Genomic DNA, 24,546 nt, shown 5'->3' on the forward strand with positions numbered 1-24,546 from the left:
GCCTTTCGTGTCCTCCCCTCCCCGCCTGCCCACCAGCAGGGCCCCCAGAGATCTCCCCTCTGCCCACCAGGGCCCTCTGAGGCCCTCAGACTTGACTGAGCAATGGCCTCCACACGTCCACTCCAGCCTCAAACCTGGGTCTTCCATCGTCCAGGGCCATTTCCCGTCCCAGCCCCACCCCCACCAAGCAGCCTGGAGAGCAGACAACCACCCCTTACCTAGAGGGGCAAACAGCGGCCTCTCACCCAGAGCCACCGCCCAGGCCAGCCTGGAACTGGGCAGAACGGGCAGACACCGGCCTCTCACCCAGAGCCAGCTGTGTGGCTCAGAGCCTGGCTGGTCGAGCCCCGGGGCTGCTGCCCTGAGAACCGAGTGGCTGTGGGTTGGTGCACAAGCCGTCTGCGCCTGCCTGGCTGGGACCCCCCACTGTGGGGTGGGGAGGGGCCTGGACCCTGGAGCAGACACGGCAGCTTTGCCCTGGGCTCCTGGGGGCCAGGTCATTCTTGAGATGGTATGTGGGGTGGGAACAATCCCAAGGGCCCCTAAGCCCGGGCTGGCCGTCACGGTCCCAGCAGCACACCCACTGCCAGCCTGCGCCACCACACGGCACTCCCAGCCGTCCCGTGTGGAAGCCCATGGAGTGTGGGACACAGGAGCTGCGGGTGCTGGGCTGGTCAGAGGTGGCCTGGGATGCCAGAGCCCTCACGGGCCCACTCCCTGCCAGCCCCAGGCAATGGGGGCCCAGTACCCTCACTCAGCCAGCCCGGGGTCCCCAGAGGCCCCCTAAGGAAGGGGTTCTGTGCAGGGGTCTGGGGCGTGGCCAACTCCAGTGTCCCTGCTGGGCACACGTGACAAGGTCAAGGGGGACCCGGGCCGGCCTCAGAGTGATACAGCTTCCTCTCCCCGCCTCGCTGCCCACCCGTGTGCCCCAGGACACACACCGGCTGCGGACCCAACCCCAGCCCAGCTGTCCGGACGGTCGTTCAGGGCGAGCATGGGAGCCCCACAACCAGACTCAGGCCTGGAGTGGGTCTGGGACCGGGGTAGCCTCACCTTGGCACGGCCCCAGGCTAGGGAGCACCAGGGCGGCCGCGTGGTCGGCCCACGCCCCCCAGAGGCCCCGCGTCACAGAGGCTGACGGGACTCCAGTCAGGGCGATTTATTTCTAGAAAAGGTGACGAGTGCTGCCCGACGGGCGGCAGTGCAGGCAGGCGTGGCTCCGAGCGACGCTGTGAGGACACAGGGACCGGGGCGCTGGCTGGACGGCCGCGGCTCAGAAGCCCTTGTCGATGCTGAGGCTGCGCCGGGTCACGTGCTCCAGCTCCCCCGACACGTAGTCGGCCATGCTGACGCGGTAATGCGCCAGCATCTTCAGCATCAGCCGCAGGTTCAGCCACCACTGCTCCCGCGGCATGCGGTGCCTGCGGGGTCGAGGGTCGGGGGTCAGGCTCACATGGCTCCCACCCTGCCCAGGGATCCCCATCCCTCAGGGATCTGGCTTGGAGTCCCTGCCCCTGGGTGACCCCTCCTGCAGGCTGCCCCGGCATGGGGACCCCCGCTCTCCACGGGCCGGGGCTCACGGCCCTCGGGACTCACTCGAAGTCTGTGTCTTTCTTGAGCTCGGTGACCGGGCTGAAGGCCACTGCCTTCTTCTGCAGGCCGATCACGCAGGCCGAGTCGGGCGCGTTGGCGAAGACCCGGCCTGTGGGCACAGGCAGACAGTGTCCCGGACGCTGCCCCACCCCAGCCTGTGCCCAAGGCCAGGCCCTGCCCCCCTCATCCGCCTACCCTTTCGGTACACAGCCCGCAGCTTCTCCGACACCCACAGCATGGCCTTGACCCCCAGTTTGGTCCCGTAGTTGCGGTCGAAGGGGGTAGGAGCCCCGCCCTGCAGAGGAGACAAGGCCTGGGTCTGGTGCCAGCCGGTGCCCACAGGCATGCCACACACTGAGCCCAGACACCACCCCTGCTGGCCCTTTGAGTCCCGCCAGGGGCCAGTAGGCTGCCCAGCGACTGGGCCTCAGCATCACAGGCAGTGGTCGGGTCGGGGGCTCTGGCTGCCTCCTGCTGCCAGCAACAGGTGGGGGGGGCCTGGGTCTAGATGGGGAGGGACTGGAAGGGGCAGGGGATCTCAGGAAGCAGTCAGCGGGCGGAGGGAAGTTTAACTCCAGGGTCCCAGCCCCAGCCCCACCCTCCCAGGGGGCGGCCTCAGCAGGAGGCGGGCCTGGGCCCCCCCCCCCATAAAGCAGGGTGACCGGCGCTGGAGCCAGGACTGAGAACTGAAGGGCCCGAGGGCGCGGTGGGCAGTGCTGGCATGGGGCCTGCCTTCCGGAACCTTCCCGCCCGCACCTGCTGCAGGTGGCCCAGGACGTTGGTCCTGCAGTCGAAGACGCCCTTGCCCTCGGACGAGTAGAGGTTGTACAGGAACTCTGTGGTGTAGTAATCGTGGCACCTCTCGTTCCTGGTGGGAGCAGCGGGGACCCCAGCTAAGGGGGAGCCTGCCTGGGCTCTGCCCGCCCTGTCCTGAGCCCCAGGGAAGCCGGAGTTGCCCCCAGGCCCCGCTGAGACCCCCAGGGCCTCCCCGTCCCGCAGCCCCGCCTCACCGCAGCACCAGGCCCCTCTGGATGTCCGTCTTCATCTTCTCTGTCATGTGCTCCACGTTGGCCTGGGGACGGGGTGGGGGGGGCACAGGTGAGGCCAGGGGACGGGGACCCAGGTGACCACGGGGGGAGGCACCTGACAGGAGGGGCCGGGGACCCCGGGCACGGAGGTGGGGGCGGCCCCACAGACAGCAGAGGGGCCGCCGCGCTCACCTTCAAGTCGTGGATGTTGAAGGGGTCCTCAAAGACGTAAGCGGCGTCGGCGCCCACGGCGATGCCCGTCACGGTGGCCAGGTAGCCGCAGTAGCCGCCCATAGTCTCCACGATGAACACGCGGCGCTTGGTGCCCGAGGCTGACTGCTTGATGCGGTCACAGCTCTGGAGGCCAGCGGTGGGTCAGGGCCCTGCAGCCCCACGCTGCCCAGGGCAGGGGGCTACTGGTGCGGCAGGGAGCCCGGTACAGGTGAATTGGGGAGGGCACGGAGGCGGCCGGCACGGACACGGGATGGGGCTCAAGGCCCTGCCCGCCTCAGCCCCCGGGCCAGCAGCCTGGGGACACTGTGTCGGTCACTGCCCCAGCAGGGGCCGGGGTGCTGCGAACAGGCTCTCCCCACATGGGCCAGGCGCACACTGAGCCTCAGGGGCTCACCTGTGCCATGGGGTGGCAGCATCGCTGCCCCTGCGGGCTGCTTGGAAAGACCAGGCCAGCAGCACTCGGAGGGAAGCTGCCCCCAGACGTGGTGAGAGCGGGGCAGGGTGACAGCAGGACACGGGATAGGATGGTGACAGGATGTGGGACAGGGCACGGGACAGGACACGGGACAGTGCACGGGACAGGACACGGGATAGCAGGGCGGGTGACAGGATGTGGGACAGGGCACGGGATAGGATGGTGACAGGATGTGGGACAGGACACGGGATAGCAGGATGGTGACAGTATGTGTGACAGGGCACGGGACAGGACACGGGACAGGGCACGGGACAGCAGGGTGGTGACAGGACACGGGATAGGATGGTGACAGGATGTGGGACAGGACATGGGACAGCAGGACGTGACAGGATGTGGGACAGGACATGGGACAGGATGTGGGACAGGATGTGTGACAGGACACGGGACAGCAGGGCGGTGACAGGATGTGTGACAGGACACGGGACAGCAGGACATGGGACAGGGTGTATGACAGGACACGGGATAGCAGGATGGTGACAGGATGTGTGACAGGACACGGGACAGCAGGGTGGTGACAGGATGTGTGACAGGACACGGGCAGCAGGACATGGGACAGGGTGTATGACGGGACACGGGATAGGATGGTGACAGGATGTGTGACAGGACACGGGATAGCAGGATGGTGACAGTATCTGTGACAGGGCACGGGACAGGACACGGGACAGGGCACGGGACAGCAGGGCGGTGACAGGACACGGGATAGGATGGTGACAGGATGTGGGACAGGACATGGGACAGCAGGACGTGACAGGATGTGTGACAGGACACGGGATAGCAGGATGGTGACAGGATGTGTGACAGGACACGGGATAGCAGGATGGTGACAGGATGTGTGACAGGACACGGGACAGCAGGATGGTGACAGGATGTGTGACAGGACACGGGACAGCAGGACATGGGACAGGGCACGGGACAGCAGGACATGGGACAGGGTGTATGATGGGACACGGGATAGGATGGTGACAGGGTGTGTGACAGGACACGGGACAGGATGTGTGACAGGACACGGGACAGCAGGGCGGTGACAGGATGTGTGACAGGACATGGGACAGGATGTGTGACAGGACACGGGACAGCAGGGCGGTGACAGGATGTGTGACAGGACACGGGACAGCAGGACATGGGACAGGGTGTATGACGGGACACGGGATAGGATGGTGACAGGATGTGTGACAGGACACGGGACAGCAGGACATGGGATAGAATGTATGACAGGACACGGGATAGCAGGATGGTGACAGGATGTGTGACAGGACACGGGACAGCAGGACGGTGACAGGATGTGTGACAGGACACGGGACAGCGGGACATGGGACAGGATGTGTGGCAGGACACGGGACAACACAAGACAGCAGGACAGTGACAGGATGTGTGACAGGACACGGGATAGCAGGATGGTGACAGGATGTGTGACAGGGCATGGGACAGCAGGACACGGGACAGGATGTGTGGCAGGACACGGGACAACACAAGACAGCAAGACGTGGGACAGAACATGGGACAGCAGGACGGTGACAGGATGTGTGACAGGACATGGGACAGGACACAAGACAGCAGGACATGGGACACAACATAGGACAGAACACAAGACAGCAGGACAGTGACAGGATGTGTGACAGGACACGGGAGCAGGACGGGTGATAGGATGTGACAGGACACAGGACACAACAGTAGGGTTGTGACAGGATGAGTGCAGGACACAGGACACGAGACAGCAGGACATGTGACAAGACATAGGACAGGATGTGGGACAGCACACGAGACAGCAGGACATGTGACAAGACATAGGACAGGATGTGGGACAGCACACGAGACAGCAGGACATGTGACAAGACATAGGACAGGATGTGGGACAGCACACGAGACAGCAGGACATGTGACAAGACATAGGACAGGATGTGGGACAGCACACGAGACAGCAGGACATGTGACAAGACATAGGACAGGATGTGGGACAGCACACGAGACAGCAGGACATGTGACAAGACATAGGACAGGATGTGGGACAGCACACGAGACAGCAGGACATGGGACAGGATGTGTGACAGGACACGGGAGCAGGACGTGGGACAGCAGATAGTGGCAAGACAGGACAGGATGTGGGACAGCACATGTGGCAGGATGTGTGACACCAGGACACGTCACAAGATGTGTGACAGGACGTGTGAGCATAATTCCAACCAGGTACAGCTCAGAGTTTGGAAAGGAAGTGGAAGATGAAGGAGAAACAGGACCTGAGCCGGGAGGTGAAAGATCAGATGCCGCTGGACCCTCACCCAGCCCGGACCCTCACCCTGCCCAAGGCCCTCACCCAGCCTGGGACCCTCACCCAGCCCAAGGCCCTCACCCAGCCCAGGACCCTCACCCTGCCCAAGGCCCTCACCCTGCCCAAGGCCCTCACCCAGCCCGGGACCCTCACCCAGCCCAGACCCTCACTCACTCTGGGACCCTCACCCTGCCCAGACCCTCACCCAGTCTGGGACCCTCACCCTGCCCAAGGTCCCACCCTGCCTGGGACTCTCACCCTGCCCGGACCCTCGCCCTGCCCGGGACCCCCACCCTGCCTGGGGCCCAGTCTCGAGCAGACAGGGGCAGCACTGAGCGATGGGCAGGACCAGCTCCAGGAGGAACACACAGAAGCGAGTTCAGCTTCCCCAGGCGTCAGAGCTACAGTCCACACGGGACTACCCCCAACCCCAGTGGCAGGAACAAGACAGGGGCCCTGTGCACAGCCCCTTCAGCCCAGCCACACTGCGTGCACTGCCCCTCCCCCACGCCCCCGAGCCCGCACCTCCATGGCGGCGTTCACGGCGGTGTCAGAGCCCAGGCTGAAGTCCGTGCCGGGCACATTGTTGCTGATGGTGGCCGGGATGACGCACATGACAATGCAGAGCTCCTCGTAGCGCCCGCGCGCCTCCACCAGCTGCAGCACCCCCTCGTAGGCCTGCAGGAGGGACCCTGTGCTTGGCTCTGCCCCGCACACTGGCGGTCCTGCACCTGCCGGCTTCCCGTGCCGGAGCTGGGATGGGACCTGCACCTGTGGGTTTCCTGTGCCGGAGCTGGGGTGGGACCTGCATCTGCAGCTTCCTGTGCCGGAGCTGGGGTGGGACCTGCACCTGCTGGCTTCCCGTGCCAGAGCTGGGGTTGGACCTGCACCTGCCGGCTTCCTGTGCCAGAGCTGCAGTGGGTCCTGCACCTGCCGGCTTCCCATGCTAGAGCTGGGGTGGGACCTGCACCTGCTGGCTTCCCATGCTGGTGGCACAGGAGAGACCCGCTGTTCCAACCCTTCCCACCCTCCCAAGTCTGGTCCTCTGACGTCAGGGACTCTAATGGGGAATAAGGGAGTGCCCACCCGAGCGGCCTCAGCCCAGACCCACTCCATGCGGCCTGCAGGAAGGGGAGGGTGGCGTGTGTCCCATGTTTGTGATTGTCAGGAGCCCGACAAGGCCAGGGCGTGCCCTGAATGACGCCTCCCAGGCTCACGAAGCTCCCACAGGGTCACCTGCCCCTGGCGAGCCCCAGGAAAGGGCAAACCCTCCCAAGGTCAGGCGGCCCCTGACCTCGAACCCGCCGATGACCAGCAGGGCTTGGATGTTGTAGGCACGGACGTTCTCCACGATGGGCTCGAGGTGGGCCTTGGGCAGAGTCCTGCAGGACAGACAGGTGTGAGTGAGGGCAGCCACGGACACGTCACACAACGTCCGGTCACAGGAAGACGCCCCCCTGGCTGTCCCCAGGGCTCTCCAGCAGCCACTGAACCTCCTCTGTGTAGCTGGGAGGCCACATAACTGCCTGCCCAGGGCCCTATCTGTCCACGGCTTCTTCTCGCGACCCAGTAGCAGGAGGGACTCTGGCCGCTGCGGCCTCTCCAATGGGCACTTGGGGTAACTGTGACCCCCATGCCCATCAAGGCTACCGGCCCCTGGGGTGAAAATGTGGGGTGGTCCCAGCACAGCTGCAGACAACCCAGCTCCAGCCGCCTGCCCCCAGAGGCAGCCCCGGGCTTGAGGCCACCTGAGCTACCTTCTGCTATGAAAATGACCACAGTGGCCATCGGGAGGCATTGACTCAGGCAGGGGGGTTGAACCTGCTGTGAGCAAGCTGCCTGCCGGAAGCAGGGGCTGGCCCAGGGCTGCAGGGCTGCCGGGCCCTCGCGGCCCCCCCCCCAACCACCCGGACCCCAGCGCTGCACCCCGGTTGCCCAGTGGCCGGGGCTCACCTCTTGGTCCCCAGCATGGAGCCCCCGCGCCCCAGCCAGCCAGCCACATCATGCCAGCTCACCTCTTGCACCTGTGAGGAGGGAGACGCAGCCTCAGGGGCTCAGCCAGGTCCCCTGGCCTCCACCCCGGGCAGCTGAGCCCTCCCTGGGGGCCGCGAGCCTCTGAGACCCTCCGAAGGCGCGGCCCCCACCCAGCCTTGGTCACAGCCACACCCACCTACCTGCCCCTTGGCCAGGCCCTCGAAGCCGTCGTGCACGACGTACACGGTATGGCCCTGGGAGATGCCCGTCCGCACCGCCGAGCGCACAGCCGCGTTCATGCCAGCCGCCGGGGCCCCCACGTTCAGGATGGCCAGGGAGAAGTTGGTCTGCAGAGGGGACAGGGTGGGCATGAGCCCAGGGCACAGCGGGGCCTGGCACCCGGCGACAGCGCCACAAGAACCAGCTCCTATGCAGCCAGGACCCTGTCCGCCACGTCAATGCTGTAATTCCAGAAGATTCCAGAAGACAGTGCAGGCGCCGCCCACGGGACACCAAATCATCCGGCAAAGGAAGTGCCGGTCACCAGCACCTGTGCCGGGGCAACAGCGTGGCCGAGCCAGAGTTGCCTGCTGTGAGAAGCCTTGGCAGCCACCCAGCATGGAGGGTCACCTGCCCGCCGCGCGCTGGCCCAGAGCAGCCACGCCGAGGACGTACAAAGCAATGGCGCCGTGCACTGCCACACCTCGCCGGGGAATCCAGAGAAACGCCCAGTGCCGGCCCCGACACCTGTGCTCCACGCCGGCTCTCGAGCCCGGGGCGTGCAGGCTAGAACAGCACGCTGGCTGCAGGCATCCCTAGTGCCACATGGCCATCGTGGCTATTGGCGCCCCCACACAGCCCAGCTGTAGGTCCCACTAATGAGCCAGGCCCTCGGCCCCAGCTGGGTGTCGGGAGGGGGAGCTGCCCAGGCCGGGCCCCTCGGAGACCACCGCAGGAGAACAAGACTCCTGCCCGGAAGGCGCAGCCCGGGCCCCAGCGCAGCTGCTGCGCCCTCAGCAGCTGTCCCACAGCCCCACGTCAGCGGCCAGGACCCTGTCCATGTCCGCCCGGATTCTAGGAACGAGGCCTGTCCTCATCCCTCCTGGGAGCCGTCCTGCTTCCTGGGGCTTCGGGTCTCGGGGACGCCTCACCTCCCCGCTCCGCCTTGGCCCGACCTCCGTTCCCCTCCCGGGTTGGACAGCACTGCAGCCAGGGTCCCCCCACTCACTCACCCCGGGCCCGGCCACAGGCCCTGAGCCCACAGCCCACAGCCCCAGCCCGGGCAGGAGCGAGGGAGCCCGGCAGGCAGGCGGGCGGGCGGGCGGGCATGAGGACTCCCCAGGGACAGCAAGGCCAGGCCGCCGCCCTCACCTTCTCCTTGGAGAGCTTCTGGTGAGCGAGCAGCTTGTAGATGTTCCAGTTGTTCTCAAAGCTCCTGGACAGGACGCCGGTCAGAGTCCAGCCCGTAGGACACGCACACGGGGCTCAGCCCAGGGGCGGCCCGGGAACGCCCAGCACGCGGGCCGGGCTCGGTGGGCAGCAGCGCGGGGCACCGGCCGGGAAGGGGCCGGACGGCGTGCAGGCCAGCCGCCCACTCAGCTGCACCCCTCTGAGCTCCCTCCACGGGCGTGGAGCCCACAGGGCACGAGGTCACGGAGAGGCGCGTGGGGCACCCAGGTCTGCGGCCTCAGCAGCGGTCTGGAGGCCATGTCCACCCTGACCTCACCCACCTGACGCCTGCAGGCCAGCAGCACCCCAGCCTGCCGGGGACCAAAGCCACACACCTGCTGGCCTCTCCCACCGTCCCGGACACCCTCTGTGTTCTGCCCGTGTAGTGCCGCTGCCCCCAGGCTGGTTCCCCCACACCCTGCCTGCATCTCATCATCCCAGTCCCAACCCAGCTCCTCCAACCCGGGCTTGGCCACGGAGGCTCTGTGGCATGCCTCGGGCCCTAGGCCGCAGAGCACGCCCCCCGAGACCGAGGGGCCCTCCTGGGGCCGGCTGGCCGCCCTCACCTGCCACGGAGCTGGATGGCCTCATCGAAGCGCCGCTCGTCCATGGCCTTCTGCACCTCCTTTGTCTTGGAGAAGAGAGGCAAGCAGCAGAGGCTGTGGGGAGGCCGGGGCGGTACCCTGGCCACAGCCTCGCTGACGCCTCCCAGGCCTGGCCACCGACCTGCCGGCCTCTCACAGATGGTGACCCCCCTGCGGGACGCCCGAGGCCAAGCAGGTCCCAACCTGGGAACCCAGCCAGGACCGTGTGCTGCCCCGGCCCCCAGCCCAGCTGTGCCCAGTGCCTGGCTCTGTCCTCCACTCCCTCCCTTCACACCCCTCCCCTCCTGACCAGAAACGCCACCCCTGGCCCCAGCCCAGGTCACTGCCTCCAGGGAGCCAAGAGACCTTGGCTCCCACCCCACCCCAAGAGGCCACGGTGTGCTGGGGAGAGGCGGGCACGGAAATGCCCGGGCGGGAGACGCTACTCACCATCTGCACGCACTCCATGAGGGGCAGCCGCACCGACTGGTTCCCAGACAGGGTGACCACGCAGGCCGGCGTGTCGGGCGTGGCCTCCAGCAGCGCCATCACGGCCTCCATGCCCATCTTGCTGCTCTGCGGGGCCGGGCGCTGGGCTCAGTCACCGCCCACCACGTACTGTGGGGGTGGGGCAGGGGCTGTCTCCACCCACTACACACTATAGAGGTGGGGCACGGAGCTCAGTCTCCGCCCACTATGCACCCTGGGGATGTAACACAGGGCTCAGTCTCCGCTCACTACATACTGCAGGGGCGGGGCAGGGGCTGTCTCCGCCCAGTTCACACTATAGAGGTGGGGCACGGAGCTCAGTCTCCGCCCACCATGCACCCTGGGGGGCAGAGTGCAGGGCTCAGTCTCTGCCCACCACACACCACGGGGGCGGGGCACGGGGCTCAGGCTCCGCCCACCACACACCTGGCCCATGCAGGTGCAGTGATTCAGCACAGCCACCCACTGGGCAGGTGTCACGGGTCTCCCGCTACTGACCAGGAACACCTGGCCCCAACCCCACGGTGGCAGGGGGGACGCTGCCCACGGTCACTGAGCCAGCGAGGCGAGGGGAGGGGCAGCCAGGTCCCCAGGGTTCTCCCCAGGACGAGATGCCTCATGACCCTGACAGCTGTGGGCACTCAGGACTGGGCCGGCCTGTGGCCCGAGTAGCCAAGAACTGCCCCAGTGGGGGCAGATGGCAGACGCAGCTCCTGGTGGACAAGAAAGCAAGGCCAGAGGAGCGCGGTCGTGGTGTGTCCAGGCAGCAGCCTCAGAACAACGACCGTGGCATCTGGGACCGGCTGAGTGTCCTTGCCAGAGCAGATGGGTCCCTGGCCGCTTCTCGTCACTCCGGGAACGAGGGCTTGGGCACCAGCACACAACAGTCTGGTGCCACCGCCCTTCACCTCTGACCCACGTCTCAGGTGTCCCGCCAGCAGCCGTGAGCGGGCGGCTGCATCCCTGCCACCAGGTGCAGCCGAGGGCCCTGTCCTCCCCCGAGGGCCTGCCCTGTGCCAGGAGGGCCAGTGACCCTGACTGCCAGCATTCGTGCTGGGGATGGGGCAGCAGCAAGGAAAGACCTCCCACCCCCGGACAGCCACTCTGCTGCTGTATACACACCTGCACACACACAGCACACAGCACACACCTGCGCACCTGCACACACACAGACATACCTGCACCACAGCTGCACACACATAGCACACACAGGACACAGCTCACACAGCACACACCTGCACACACGGCACACACACAGCACACACCTACACACACACCTGCACACATGGCACACACACAGCACACACTACACACACAGCTCACACTACACACACGCACACCGAGGCCCGAGAGCCCCCACCTACCAGGATGCGGTCGAAGGCCGAGGGCGTCCCTCCTCGCTGCACGTGGCCCAGCACGGTCACACGCGTGTCGAAGCCCAGCCTCTGGACCACCAGCTGCTCGTGGGAGATTGTGGGGGTGTCCACAGGCTCCAACCTCCCCACCCCAGGCTGCTGGCCACCTCCACCCACCTCAGGTGGCCAGGGGACAGCGCTGCCAGGGCCACAGCAGCAGAGGGCATCTTCCCTCTGTGTGTGTGTGTGTGTCTGCGCACACACACAGGTGTATCCGTGCACACAGCGGGGTGCTACGCATGGAATGCGAGCACATCTGTGCACACAGTGGGCTGGGTGTGCAGGCCATTTCCACAGGGGGCCCTCAGGGCTGGACGTGGCCTCCAGGCACAGGTAGTGTCCACTGGCCCCTGTGGCTCTGGGCCATCCTGGACAGAGGAACCAGCCAGGGGGTTGCTGGCCAGATAGGATCGAGTCCCAGTCACAGGGCAGGCGGCCAAAGGGAGGGGCACAAGGCCCCCGGGGGCCTGCAGGACGGGGACCTGGGTGGGGCAGAGGTCACGGGGGGCCGGCTCCTCACGGCCTGTGTTGGGCACTGGCAGTGAGCACCCCCGTTCTCAGGGCCTGCACAGGACGCATCCCGAGTGAAGACTGGGACGCCGAGCGCAGAGCCCAGCCTGGCCCCACACCGCCTCCCTGCCTGGCCAGGGCCCGGGGCCCAGAGGCGCTGGGTGCCCACTCACGTCCTTCACGTAGCTGGACGAGATGGGCTTCCCGCTGCGGTCGATGGCGCCCTCGGCGATGATGATGATGTTCAGGCGGGACCCCCGGCTCCGAGTCTGCGTCGGAGACACCGCGCTCAGCGGCCAGGCACGGCCACGAGGTGCTGGGAGCCTCTTGGGGCCCGGGCGGGGGCCCCTGAACCCATAACCGCCCCCAGTCTGCGGGAGGAAGCGAGGCCTGGAGCAGCCACGAGTGGAGCTCGGCCGGGCCCCGCCTGGACTCTCACCGCCCCACGGCTGGGGCAGGGGTCTGCGAGAGCCTTCTTTGCCCTCAACCCAGGAAGTGGGCAGAGCTGGGGAGGAAGAGGTACCTCCGGGTGGGGACCAGCAGGTGGCGCAGCTGGGACTGGGCTTTGCAGGTGGCGCAGCCCTCCCTTCCCCCGCCTAATACAACCTGGGTGTGCAGGTTTAACTCCTGCACCTTGCAGCTGGGGAAGCTGAGGCTCCCATGGCGGGGGGGGGGGGGGGGGGGTGAGTCAGGGACTCCCAGGAAGGCCCAGCCCTAGGCTGAAGGCTAAGCCAAGGCCAAGGTCAGCCAGGGCAGTGGCTTCCAGAACCCAGCCCCATGGAGCCTGCGCAGGGTGGAGGGGTGCCCTGGAGAGAACACAGGCCTCCTCACAGGGCCAGCGTCCTGGCCAGCCTCACGCCCTCCCTCCCCACAGCTCGCTGGAGAAGGTTCCAGAACCACGGCAGGACTCTCAGCCTCTCCTGCTCCAGCAGTGGATGGGAGGCAAGTTACCACCTCCACACAGGGTCAGGGACACCCTGCCAGCCCAGGCCCACCCGCTGCCCCCAGGGCTGGCCATGTGGGCCAGCCTCTTCATCAAAAAGCAAAAGTCCAGCACCACCGAGCAGCCCCAGGCCCCCACCCCCACTGAGCCCAGCCTGCCTGAGGGGACAGCAGCTCTAGCTGGGATCTGGGTGCCCACAGAATCCCCCCAGCCCCATCCGCTGGGGCCCAGACGGCTGTGCCAGGGCCCCCACCTTCTCTCAGCTGCCGCCTGCCCCACAGACCATGCTGGGGCCCAGTGCACCGCTGACCACTTGTGCCCCTGGCTGGAAGCCTACACCCCAAGGCCCCAGGGGCAGCCCCCCCTCCCACCGTGAACCCTGCCCCTCCGCCTGGGCCTTTCCTGCTGGCGGCTGCTCTGAGCCCTGGCTACTCACCCACCCCAGGCCATCCCCCACCCCGGGAAGCCGACCTGACCACGTTGCCCGTGCTGGCCACATGGGGCCGAGCCCGGGGAGCCCTGGCCACTGCTCTGCCGCCCCCTGCCGCTCACCTCCCCTAGCCGCTCGCACATGAAGTTCTCCCAGCCGTCCTCGGGGGGCGCCTCGGGAATGAACAGCCAGTCGGCCCCGGAGGCCAGCGCAGACACCAGCGCCAGGTACCTGGGGCGGGGGCGCCTGGCGTGAGGAGCCCAGCCCCCAGGACAGGCTCCCTCCCACCCCTGCCCAGCCCGCTGCCCCCATCACCTCCCCTCCCCACCACCCCCAGTACCCGTCCCCACCCTGCTCACCCACAGTGCCGCCCCATCACCTCCAACACAAAGGTCCTCTGGTGGCTGTGGGGACAGAGCAGGCAGGTGCGTCAGTGCCGGCCTCACGGGCCCCAGGGGACCCGGCCCTGCCGCAGGCCCAGGTCTCAGGACAGCCCCCTGGGCACAGCCAGGCTGCCCGGCCTTGGGGCTGCTGGAGGCCTCAGGGTACTGCAGGCCAGCCAGGCTGACCCTGCCCAGGAGCTCAAGGACCTGGGGGCTGCACCAGCCAGGCTGCCCCGCCGAGACCCCCGGGCACCGGGCCCTGCTGTGCCCCTGCCCCCGCCAGGGGCGGAGGCCTACACGGGCGAGGCCTGGCTCACCTCTGGGCGGTGGTGGTGATGGCGTCGATCACCTCCATGATGCGGTGCAGGGCCGAGTCGGTGCCGATGGTCATGTCGGTGCCACAGAAGTCGTTGTCGATGGAGCCCACCAGGCCGGCGATGTTCAGGTGCGAGTAGGTCTGAGCCGTGCTCTCGGAGATCTTACCTGGGCCAGGAGTGGCGGGAGGACCCGGGTGAGGCCTCCAGACCCCCCCAGACCCCTCCACCCAGCCCACCATGCATCTGGCAGACAGCCGGGACAGGGACCCTAGAGCCCCAGGCTCGGCCTCCCTCTCCCAATCCCAGCAGCCAGCAGCTGGAACCACCCACACCGAGTGTGACCTTGACCCCCAGCTACGGGAGGTCACTGCCTGACCCTGGCTCGGGCAGCACCGCCCACCACATGGATGCTGACGTCCCAGGCGGCCCCTCCCCGGCCGGCGCCGGCCCACGCCCACCTTCCTGCACCAGCTCCTCCAGCAGGCTGCCCCACTCGCTGCGGAAGATGTTGGCGCCCGTGAGGCTGCCGTCCCCGCCGATGACGCACAGGTTGGTGATGCCGCGCTGCACCAGGTTGTAGGCTGCGGCCAGGCGGCCCTCCCGCGTGGTGAACGCCTTGCAGCGGGCGCTGCCGATGATCGTGCCACCCTGCGAGGCACAGCCGGGACCTTCAGCTGGCATGGCAGGGGGCGCAGACAGCCCCGGGGCACAGCAGGACCCCCGCACTGGGCAGCAAGGGGGCTGGCGGGCCCAGGAAGGAGCGGGAGAGGTCCAGGGCCCGCTCCGGAGCCCAGCAGGAACCCCCGTCTCCCCCGCCTCTCTCCTGGGACACAGGACAAGAGCCCACCCCAGCCAGCTATGCCCCACGCGTGAACACATTCACCATGCACACACACGTGCACACATACACACATACACACACGTGCACACATACACACACACACTTGCTCACCTATCCACGGAGCTGGCTGAGCCCCGGGGGAGGAGCCTCAGGAGCTCTGCTGGACTCTCTAGGCCCCTTGCCCCAGGCTCACCAAGGACCCCCGCACACCCCACACCACCGGAAGCACCGTGCTGGGATGATGGCAGCCCTTGCCTGCCCGTGGCAGCCATGGGGACAGGCTGCACACCCAAGGCTGGCTCTGGCTGGCCTGACACCCATTTTACTCCAACGCCAGTGGCACCACCCCCAAGCACAGCCCCACCATCGGTGTCTGCACCCCCAGCCACCCAGTCCACCCCATCTCAAGCTTGGGCTCTGCCACACCCCTGGTGGCCCTCCTTCCCTGGACACGCCATGACCCCACCCCACCCCCCCTGGCAGCCACACAACGTGGCCAGCATGGAGCTGAGCCCCTGGGGGATGGGGGTGTGCACCCATGTCTGTCTGTGTGCGTCCACACGCGTCCACGCTCACATGCACACACGCGGGTGCTCCCGGGCAGGCAGGGACGCGGGCCTCACCAGCTGGATGATGTTGGACACGCTGAGCCAGCTGGCCGGCTGGATGTTCTCACCTCCTTCCACGAGGCCCTCATAGCCCTGAAACAGAGCAGCCGACCAGTGGCCGACAGCACCGCCCTCTGGGAGAGGGGCTCGGACGGCGGCCTGAACCCCAGCAGCAGACGGCAGGCCCCGGGGGCCTGAGCGCAGCCGCACAGGCTCTGTCTGTCACGGGACAGGGCGTCCCCACGCTGAGCCACGTCACCAAGCCCAGGGAAGACAGAACCCCAGGGACGAGCCATCCCCCTGCCGACAGCCCACGAGGTCACCAAGCGCACACGGCTCCTCCACAGGGGCCTCTGTGGCCGCCTTGCACGAGTTGTGCCCCTGGCCGCTGACGACCGCGGGAGACAGGAAACCAGGCAGCCCTGTGGCACACCCGGGCGCCCTTGCCCAGAAGGACCCCGAGTCCAGTGGGCTCCCGGACACCCCACACCTGTGTGTGGCCAGCTCCTCACATCCCAGCGACACCTCCCCTCAGCCCAGGCCCATCCCAGGGACATGGGGACATGGATCCCCCGAGAGCTGAGGCTGAGACATCACGTGGGGGCGACCACACTGCGCGTACCCAAAGGGTTTCGGCTCCGGACATGGCAGGGTCACAGCCAGCACCGACACGCGGCCTCCCTCGCCAGCTGGACACCTACCTGGGCCAGGCACCAGCCCTGCGGGGAGCCCGAAGCCAGGGTGTGGTGCCCCAGGCCAGGGCCACCCAGCCTCAGCATGCGCGGAGAGAGCCCACGGCACTGCCGGGCAAGCAGCTGCGAACACAATGCCACCTGACAAAACCTGAGACGGGCAGAGCCCAGGGCCTGGTGCCAGCCAGACCCCACCCCACTGTGTGGCATCCCAGCAGCCCCCAGAGACCCCAGCCGGGCGGGCCAGGGCTGCCAGCATCCAAGCACCTCAGATCTCTCCCCCTGAGAACCGGCCGGCTGTCTGCACACCCACTGTCATCTTTCCTCCCAGGCTCAGCTCACCTCTCCCTGCCCCACCCTCCATGCCCACCTCCTGGCCAGGCCCCCAGGCAGCCTCTGAGCCCACCAGGGCCCGGAGCTGAGCTCCTGGGCGAGTACCAGTGGCCCGTCCACTGGGCTCACCGTGGAAGGCTCCAAGCCAGCGAGGAAAGAAACATCCAGGGAGGGTGTGGGAGGTGAGGACACACCTGGCACTCAGGTGACAGCCTCGGGGCCCTGCAGACTCAGACCTTGCCCTGCCTGCCCGGAGGCCCTTGGGTGCTGGGATCGGATTCTAAATCCACGGCCAGAACTGCAGCCAGGCCAGCGAGGGGAGGGGCCTGCACAACCGCTCACTCCTCATCCACCCACTCCCTCAGTGCTGGAGTGGATGGAGCGGAGGGCAGGGGCGGGGCAGGGGAAGAGACAGGGGCAGAGGCACAGCCCACAGGGAGCCCCGCTTGCTACACTGTGTGTGAAGAATGAAAACAAGGTAACAAAGCAACACCAGAAACCGCAAGAGGCAGCCCGGAATCCAGGAGAAGGGCGAGGCGGGGTGGACCCTCCCACCCACGCAGGACACAGAACAAACTGGAATAGCACCAGGCTCAGGGACCCTCCCTCCCGCACCGTGGCCCAGTGACCGCAGGTGTCTCCCCCCTCCCCTCCCCTCCCCAGCCAAGCCCCTAGGCAGCCCTGGGGCACCTGACTAGAGGAGCCATCAGCCCAGGCCCCTCCCTTCCTGCCTGTCACCTTGTCCATGTGTACCCCGAGCTTCCAGAAGCAGAGGCCAGGCATCGGGGTGACAGGCACCCCACAGGCTTCACTGCACACCAGAGAACACAGGCCCCACCCCCGCGTCATCCAGGGTGACAGGAGTCCCAGGCCCCGCCCCCACGTCCTTACCTCGTAGATGAGGAAGACTTTGGCGCCCACGTAGATGCCCATGCGCGTCACAGCCCGCACGGCCGCATTCATGCCTGTGAGGGGTCGGGGAGAGGGTCAGGGGGCACCAGGCCCCGACGCGTGAGGACGGCTTGGGGCACATGGGAATGGGGGCCCCCACGAGGCATGGAAATGGGGTACACATGCTCCAGGGTGTCCAGCTCCTCTCCTCTCCCCTGTCCCCTCACCCCAGGGTGCAGCCAGCACAGTGTCCACCCCGGCCACCCACAGGGCCTTGTCCTCTGCCACGGTGAGGCCATGACAGGGGCACCTGCTGCAGGCCCTGGGCTGCCCCTTCCCGGCACTGGACAGGACCCTGCTGCCCCACCATCCAGGGACAGCCCACCTGCCCCCCGGGCCTCAGGCTGGCTCCTACAGTCCTGTCTGCACCTTACACTGGTGCCATCAGCCTGGGCGGTCACTTCCCTGCCGTGGCCCCTAGCCTGGGGTTCCCAGGACTGAGGTCTGGGGAGGAGCCTGCGCCAGGCAGCTACTCTGCAGGGGTCTCCTGAACCGGACAGGCCTCTGACTTCCTTGCCTGGGGCCGGTCCCAAGAGACAGAGCGATCTAACCTAGAGGGGGCCAGCGGGGCCCTGTCCTCAGCCAGGAGGAAGCCTCCACTCCGGCTGGGCTGGGGGCCCGATCCCGGCTCTGCTCCCCTCCCCCTGGGGCCCCAGCACCCACTGACCCTCACCCTAGGCACCACCTATGCCCGGGAGCCCAGGAGCTCGGGGGTCAGTGGTGCCCCTCCACTGGGGCAGCCAACAGCCTCCCTGGTCCCTTGAAAGGTGGGGGGGGCACTGGGCACAGCGGTCAAAGCGCTGCCCAGGGTGCCCGCAGCAATGAGCACTCTGCGGGCAGCAGGTGATGGCTCACGGGGTTGAGCCCTGCCCCCCACCACGGGAGGGGATGAGCCATGTTGCCCGTGCATCTGGGGAGTAAACTAGCAGATGGGCGCTTACTCTCTCTCTAAAATAAAATGAACATAAATTTTAAAAAACCTTTATCCAGGATCTGTGGCCAGTGAAAATGCAAAGAGGGACAAGGGGCACACAGGGACCCTCACCCTGGCGACACAAGAATCCCACAAGGTCTTCACTGGGCCTCAGGGAGGGGACGGGGCTGCGGAAGCCCAGCGGGCAGAGCCTGCCCCCACGCTCGCCGCCCGGGGCCCTCACTCAGGACTGGGCTGAATGACCCCCAGGCCCGGGAGCTGAGGGTTGGTCCTCAGGGGAGGAATCTAAGAAATTTAATCCACAGCCTCCCGGCGATCAGGATTACAGCCAGTCCCGGGGTGGGGCCCCGCTCAGTCCTGGCGGCCACGCAGAGGACGCACACACGGGCGCACCTGCCGGCCCTCACAGGGCTCACCTGCCGGATGAGGCCCAGAGCTCGCCGCTCCAGAACGGTGAGCCAAGAGAAGGCTCTGTCCTCCATAACTTGGCCACTCCACGGAACTGGGTTACCACCCACGTAAGTGGACAAGTCCGGCCATGCTGTCCGTGTCACAGATGAGAAACTGAGGCCCAGAGGGAGGGTGAGGGCCCCCCACAGGCCAGGCCAGGCCCCGCCCCACCCTGCACCTGGGGGCTGGAGCCAAACCCAGCATGGCCCCTGCCAGGGGCTCCCAGCAGGGGACACCCAGACATGAGGCAGGGTGCAGGGGCCAGCAGGGACCCCACGCTGGCCACCCTCGCAGCTTGCACACTCAGCCTGAGCAAGCAAAGGCCCGTTGCTAAAGAAACAGTAAATGTCTCACAACCCCCGCCCCCCACAGATGGAAGTGAGGTTGCTAAGGCTGGTGCTTGGGGGAGCCCAGCCAGCACCCCACATACATACCCAGACAGCTCAGCCGCCCCAGAACCCAGGAGAGGGCGGTGCCCGGGGGCTGCAGGCCAGAGCCCCCCAGGCAGCCAGGCCTCCTCCCCTTGCCCCTCCCCAGCTCTGTGGGGGGGGGGGGACTCCCCAAGAGGCAGGAGGCAGAGAGGGCAGTGGTCAGAGACCCAGGCCCATCGTCATACTTGAAGGTCCCTCAGGTGACTCCCGGCTCCCGACGGAGCCCACGTGTGCCGGGCAGGCCAGCCGAGGCCACAGCCACCTGCCCAGCCAACCTGCGGGCTCTGTCAGGAGCCCTGGGGACAGCCACGGTGGGCAGTGGACCTTGGCTCACACAGGACTTCAGGAAGTAGCAAAATAAAACCTCCTCTGACACCTGGGACCGCACAGCGGCAAAGGCCAGCCGTGTGGTCAGCCACCCAGGAGGAGCGCGGTGACCGCTCAGGAGGCTGGCCTCCTTCCAGAGTGGACACTCGGTGCCCCGGCGAGAGGCCGGCCTGGGGGCAGAGTGGGCGGGACGCCCAGTGACCCGGCGAGAGGCTGGCCTGGGGGCAGAGTGAACAGGCGAGAGGCTGGCCTGGGGGCAGAGTGAACAGGACGCCCAGTGATCCGGCAAGAGGCCGGCCTGGGGGCAGAGCGGACGGGACGCCCGGTGACCCGGCGAGAAGCCGGCCTGGGGGCAGACTGGACAGGACGCCCGGTGCCCCATGAGAGGCCCGCCTGGGGGCAGAGTGGACAGGACGCCCGGTGACCCAGCGAGAGGCCGGCCTGGGGGCAGAGTGGATGGGACACCCGGTGCCCCATGAGAGGCCCGCCTGGGGGCAGAGTGGACAGGACAGCCAGTGACCCGGTGAGAGGTCGGCCTGGGGGAGAGTGGACGGGACGCCCGGTGACCCGGCAAGAGGCCGGCCTGGGGGCAGAGTGGACGGGACGCCCGGTGCCCCACGAGAGGCCCGCCTGGGGGCAGAGTGGACGAGACAGCCAGTGACCCGGCGAGAGGCCGGCCTGGGGGAGAGTGGACGGGACCCCAAGGCACAGGAGTCCCTGGCCGTCTCCCCGTAAGCTGTGTGTTCCTAGCTGCCCTTTAATCTGCTTTGCCTCTCAATAAACCCAGGGCGGCAGGGGAGGGGCCTGCTGCTGTCCACCCCACGATCAGCCCCTCCCAAGGCCAAAGGCTCCCTGAGCCCAGAAACGCAGGTGAGGAACGGAGTCCGAGGCTGGCACGGCCCCTCCCGCGTCTCCGTGGCTCTCGGGATGCACAGGAGGTGAGACTGGGCGTAGTGCTACGCGCCACTCGGCTCTCAGCCACCAGCAGCAGGAGCCTGGTGTACCCAAACAGCCACAGAACCACGTGGGGAGGTCGGGCGACCACCTTCACCTGCAGGCTGGACACCGACGTCCACACGGACCGCCAGGGGAGGCAGCCAGGTGGCTGGTTAGGGCCAGGGCATGGCAGCCCCTGTAGCACTGGGCTTCCCTCAGGTCACCCACACCCTGGCAGTGGCGAGTGGCCAACGCCAGCACGGGGTCTGCTGAACCAGCCGGGTCTCGCACGTTCTAACCCACACCCATGGAGGAAAGCACGCTGTGGCCCCACTCCCCCCAGCTGCACAGACACGGGAGGGCAGGCGTGGAGCCAGCGTGCTCCCACCCTGCAGAGGTCAGCCTTCTGTGGAAAGCACCGGGGGCCCCAGAGGGAGGTCCAGAGAACGGTGCTAGCAGAGCAGTGCGCAGCCACACACTGCGCCCCAGGGCCCAGGAGTGGCTGTGGTCCCCGCTCACAGGGCCAGCCGCCCCTTGTGGCACCCCCACCCAGGCCGGGAGCCCCCTGCCCTGCCCGAGGAGTGGGGCGGGGTGGGGGTGGGGGCCAGGCCCCGCCAGGAGGGTCCTTCCTGCTCCCCAGCTCGAGTCCCTGCCTGCCGTGCTCTGGTCGCTCTTGCTCCCACCGGAGACCCTCCCCAGAGTCGAGTCTGACCCCAGCTGAACTTGGCCCTGCAGTGACCGGCAGGTGCCCGTCCTCGGTGTACGCTGGGGTGGCTGCCGTCCACAGGCACAGCGCTCACCCTTCCCCAACCCCAGCTGCAGGTGCCTCTGTGTGAGGTCAGGAACCCAGCAGGGAGGGGGCACTCCCAGGGCTTGGGGGGTCCTTAGTGGACAGCCCCTGTCTGGTAGAAGGTGGGTCCCGCCCCCCGGGGGTGTGTCCCCAGGGCTCCCCTCCAAGTGGGCCCAGAGCCAAGGAGCCTGCGCCCTGGCTCTCGCCTCGCGCTCTGCCCAGCCGTGCAGAAGGGGCACCGGCCCCACTCAGCACAGCACAGGTCAGCCCGGCCTCCTGGGCTTGGCCCTGGAAGGCCATTTCCTCTCCCGCTGCTCCTGGTGGAGAATGGGAGGGAGGTGCGGCCACATTTTCTCAACTCTGGGGACAGGAAGAGGCCGAGAGAGGCTGCAGGGTCGGAGGCGGACGGCCTGACCCCTTCCCGGCGCCTTCTCCCCTCCTCAGAGTGGGCGACGGTGGGTGGCAGCGGATGGAGACCCGCAGGCCGGCCGGGCAGGCATAACTGGCCCCTGGTGGGGGCCCGGGGCTCCCCAGAACTCAGCCAAAGAAAGTCCGCATCGCCCCCTGACGACTGCTCCCGCTCCGACGCAGGCCCCAGAGCAGGGACGCGGGGCGGGCGGGAGGTCCGGAGGGGGCCCCGGGCGGAGTCTGCCCCTGCCCGATAGGGCCCCCGGCGCCGCGAAGCCGCACGCTGGAGCCCGCCCGCCAGGGACCCCGCACGGCGCCAACCGGAAGCACCTGGCCCCTGGCGCCCGCGGGGACCGGCCCTGCGAGCTACCATCCTGCGCCCGCGCGCGCCGAGGCCGGGGCCACCGCTGCCCGCGCGGCCACACCCCCGGGGGGCCGGGCTCTGCGCGCAGGGCGGGAGCCGGGAGCCCGTGGCCGCCCGCACGTACGCGGCGACCCGGCCGCGCAGGGCAGGCTCCGGGCACCCGGAGGCGCGGCGCGCGCGCGGCGGCCGCCCCTGCTCGCGTCCCCAGCCCCAGGGCGAGGGGTGACGGTCGCGCCCGGTGGGGCCCGGGGGCAGCCGGACCCCCGCGCCCCGGCCCGCGTCCCTACGCACCTTGCGCGTCGCCGCCGCTGGTCAGCACGCCGATGGCCTTCCCGGCCCCGGACATCCGCAGTTTCTCCAGGTCCACGGTGGCCATGGCGGCGACGAGACCCCGGGCCCGCGCTCGCCGTCGCGCCTGCTCTGCGCCGCGGTCGCCGTCGCCTTCTCCGCCCCCGGCCCGCCCCTCGCGCCCGGCCCCGCCCCGGGCCCACCCCCGGCGCCACGTTTGACAGACAGGGCCAGGCGCCCGGCGGCCGCGGTCCCCCTGGGGCCCGCCGCTGGGGTCCCGAGCTCTGCCCGCGGCCATATGGAATCGGGGTTCCCCGGCGCGGGGGTCAGCGTCCCGATGGCGCGAGTCTGCGGCCAGGTGTGCTGCTCCCCCCTGGGCCTCTGGGGTGTCGCGGGCGCTCTCGGAGCCCCGCGAGGCCGCGTGCAGAACCTGGTGGCCCGGCTGCGTGCGGTTCCCGGGCGGAGGAAGCCTCGCTCGCTGTCGCCGCCCTAAGTCTTCGGGACCTTTGAGAAATGCCTCATGGGGCGCGTGTCTGGGCTCCGGGGCCGGGGCAGTGGCTCCACCTTGGGTGGCCCGGGGGTCCGTCAGGGAGTGGGGGTCCCACCGCAGGCCCACCCCGCACCCCCGGGCGACTCCCGCTGGGGCCTCGGGTGGGGTAAGCCACTGCCTCTGGCAGCCCTCAGGAACCAGGGTTGGAGTCTCAGGTCCCTGCCTGGGAAAGCAGTGGAGGATGGCCGGGTGCTGGGGCCCTGCACCTGTTACCGGAGAAATTGCAGGGTTCTTGTCTCCACACAAGAAAGAATTCAGGCGTGAGACAGAGAGTAGTGGGAGGTAAAACAGCAAGGTTTATTAGGAAGGGACATCCGTAAGGACGGATGGGCACCTCTCCAGACAGAGCCTGAGAGACTGGGGAGGAGGAAGGAGGGAGGTTCCATGTTGAGTGGAGAGATTACACATGACCAGGCCAGGCGGGCGGCTCAGCAAAGATGCAGAGAGCTGAGCGCGCAGTCCAGTTGAGGCTGGGGGTTTTTAAGGAGATGGGTCTTGCTTCCCCACCTCTGCTCCTCTTGGAACAAAGGGCTTTTTGGATGTAAATAGAAAAACTTCTCTTGAAGGTCTGACACAAAGGACTTTATGGATGCAAATGTTATCAGACCTGAGGAAGGGAGCAGGGTGTTTGAGATGCAGATACTGGGCTGCACCTGGGAGATTGTGGAAGATTGTCAGGCAGAAGGGGGCAGGGCAGGGCAGGATGCAAGGGCCAGGCTGCCCCAGAAACTTTATCGGGATGACTTTGAGATGCAGATGCAGATGCTGGACATGGATGTCTTCTCTTTAGGCCTGTTACACACACATAAGCTCATAACTGACTTCCTACCTAACATTCCCCCCTCAAGAGGTAATACCCAAAATTCTTTTTGGGATTATGGATGGAGTTCCGTCTTCTGTAACTTCTTCAAAGCTGGCATGTGGGCGTCAAGGGAGATTTGGGTATTTCCTCTTGCTAACTGTCTTATGGTGTGTGACAGTGGTCTTGGAAAGACTGTGCTGCTCGGTCCAGGGGGCTGCTCAGGTCGTCCAGTGGAATGGGCTGGAAGCCTTGTCTGACGACCATTTGGAGTTTGACAGCCTTTAGTCTGTTAGAGACAAAAGGAACAAGGGCATTAAAAACACAAGGTCCAAAGAGAAGCAGCAAGATTGCAGACGTTATTGGGCCAAGGAGAGGAAATAGGCAGGATTTCCATGACCAGATGTCAGGCCAGAAATCCCAGCCCTGCTTGGCCTGGTCCTGGAGCTGTTTGGAATTGTCCAGGAAAAGTACAAATTTAGGTTTGTACCTGTCCAGTCTGATTGACCCAGAGACAACATTCTTCCTGGAGCATGGCACAGATACCCCCTGGAGCAGCAGTTAGCATGTTTAATATTTCTTTCTTTTATAACCTTTTGTGACTTGCACACACCCTCTTCAACTTACTTTAAACATTTCACCATTTCCATTCCAGTCTAGAGTAAACTAGCCATCAGGATAAAGTCACTCTTATAAACCATGTCCTTTCCTTTTAGCCCTTCTTACCAACAGCACTCTTTCCTTCTGAACCTTT

At 66.9% G+C, this 24,546-nt stretch overlaps 2 protein-coding genes across 2 annotated transcripts; both read right to left on the reverse strand.

Moving 5' to 3' along the window:
• Positions 1 to 1,144: 1,144 nt before the first annotated feature.
• Positions 1,145 to 22,582, reverse strand: PFKL (phosphofructokinase, liver type). The gene is made up of 22 exons (XM_062204528.1): positions 22,447 to 22,582; positions 17,456 to 17,529; positions 15,555 to 15,632; positions 14,549 to 14,738; positions 14,091 to 14,256; positions 13,750 to 13,794; positions 13,513 to 13,621; positions 12,191 to 12,286; positions 11,457 to 11,549; positions 10,054 to 10,179; positions 9,586 to 9,650; positions 8,942 to 9,005; positions 7,771 to 7,917; positions 7,550 to 7,620; positions 6,891 to 6,978; positions 6,122 to 6,274; positions 2,814 to 2,978; positions 2,604 to 2,665; positions 2,350 to 2,461; positions 1,789 to 1,888; positions 1,597 to 1,702; positions 1,145 to 1,421 (listed from the first exon to the last, which is right to left on the reverse strand). Exons 1-22 carry the CDS (start codon positions 22,529 to 22,531, stop codon positions 1,274 to 1,276), a joined length of 2,343 nt encoding a protein of 780 aa, XP_062060512.1. The 5' UTR covers positions 22,532 to 22,582; the 3' UTR covers positions 1,145 to 1,273.
• LOC133769323 (keratin-associated protein 16-1-like) lies at positions 2,985 to 5,649 on the reverse strand. The gene is made up of 2 exons (XM_062204529.1): positions 3,595 to 5,649; positions 2,985 to 3,506 (listed from the first exon to the last, which is right to left on the reverse strand). Exons 1-2 carry the CDS (start codon positions 4,902 to 4,904, stop codon positions 3,113 to 3,115), a joined length of 1,704 nt encoding a protein of 567 aa, XP_062060513.1. The 5' UTR covers positions 4,905 to 5,649; the 3' UTR covers positions 2,985 to 3,112.
• Positions 22,583 to 24,546: the final 1,964 nt, after the last annotated feature.

This window comes from Lepus europaeus, chromosome 2, assembly GCF_033115175.1.
Source record: "Lepus europaeus isolate LE1 chromosome 2, mLepTim1.pri, whole genome shotgun sequence".
NCBI lineage: Eukaryota > Metazoa > Chordata > Mammalia > Lagomorpha > Leporidae > Lepus > Lepus europaeus.

Bases quoted from the DNA above. Each gene is read 5' to 3' on its own strand.
- PFKL (XM_062204528.1), bottom strand. From the start codon at position 22,531: ATGGCCACCGTGGACCTGGAGAAACTGCGGATGTCCGGGGCCGGGAAG. The intron at 14,739-15,554 runs GTGAGGCCCGCG...TGTGCCTCGCAG, and splicing joins TGTCCAACATCATCCAGCTG to GGTGGCACGATCATCGGCAG. The intron at 13,795-14,090 runs GTGAGCCAGGCC...CTGTCCCCACAG, and splicing joins ATCACCACCACCGCCCAGAG to CCACCAGAGGACCTTTGTGT.
- LOC133769323 (XM_062204529.1), bottom strand. From the start codon at position 4,904: ATGTTGTGTCCCATGTCCTGCTGTCTTGTGTCCTGTCCCATGTCCTGT. The intron at 3,507-3,594 runs ACCACCCTGCTG...CCGTGTCCTGTC, and splicing joins ATCCTATCCCGTGTCCTGTC to CCACATCCTGTCACCATCCT.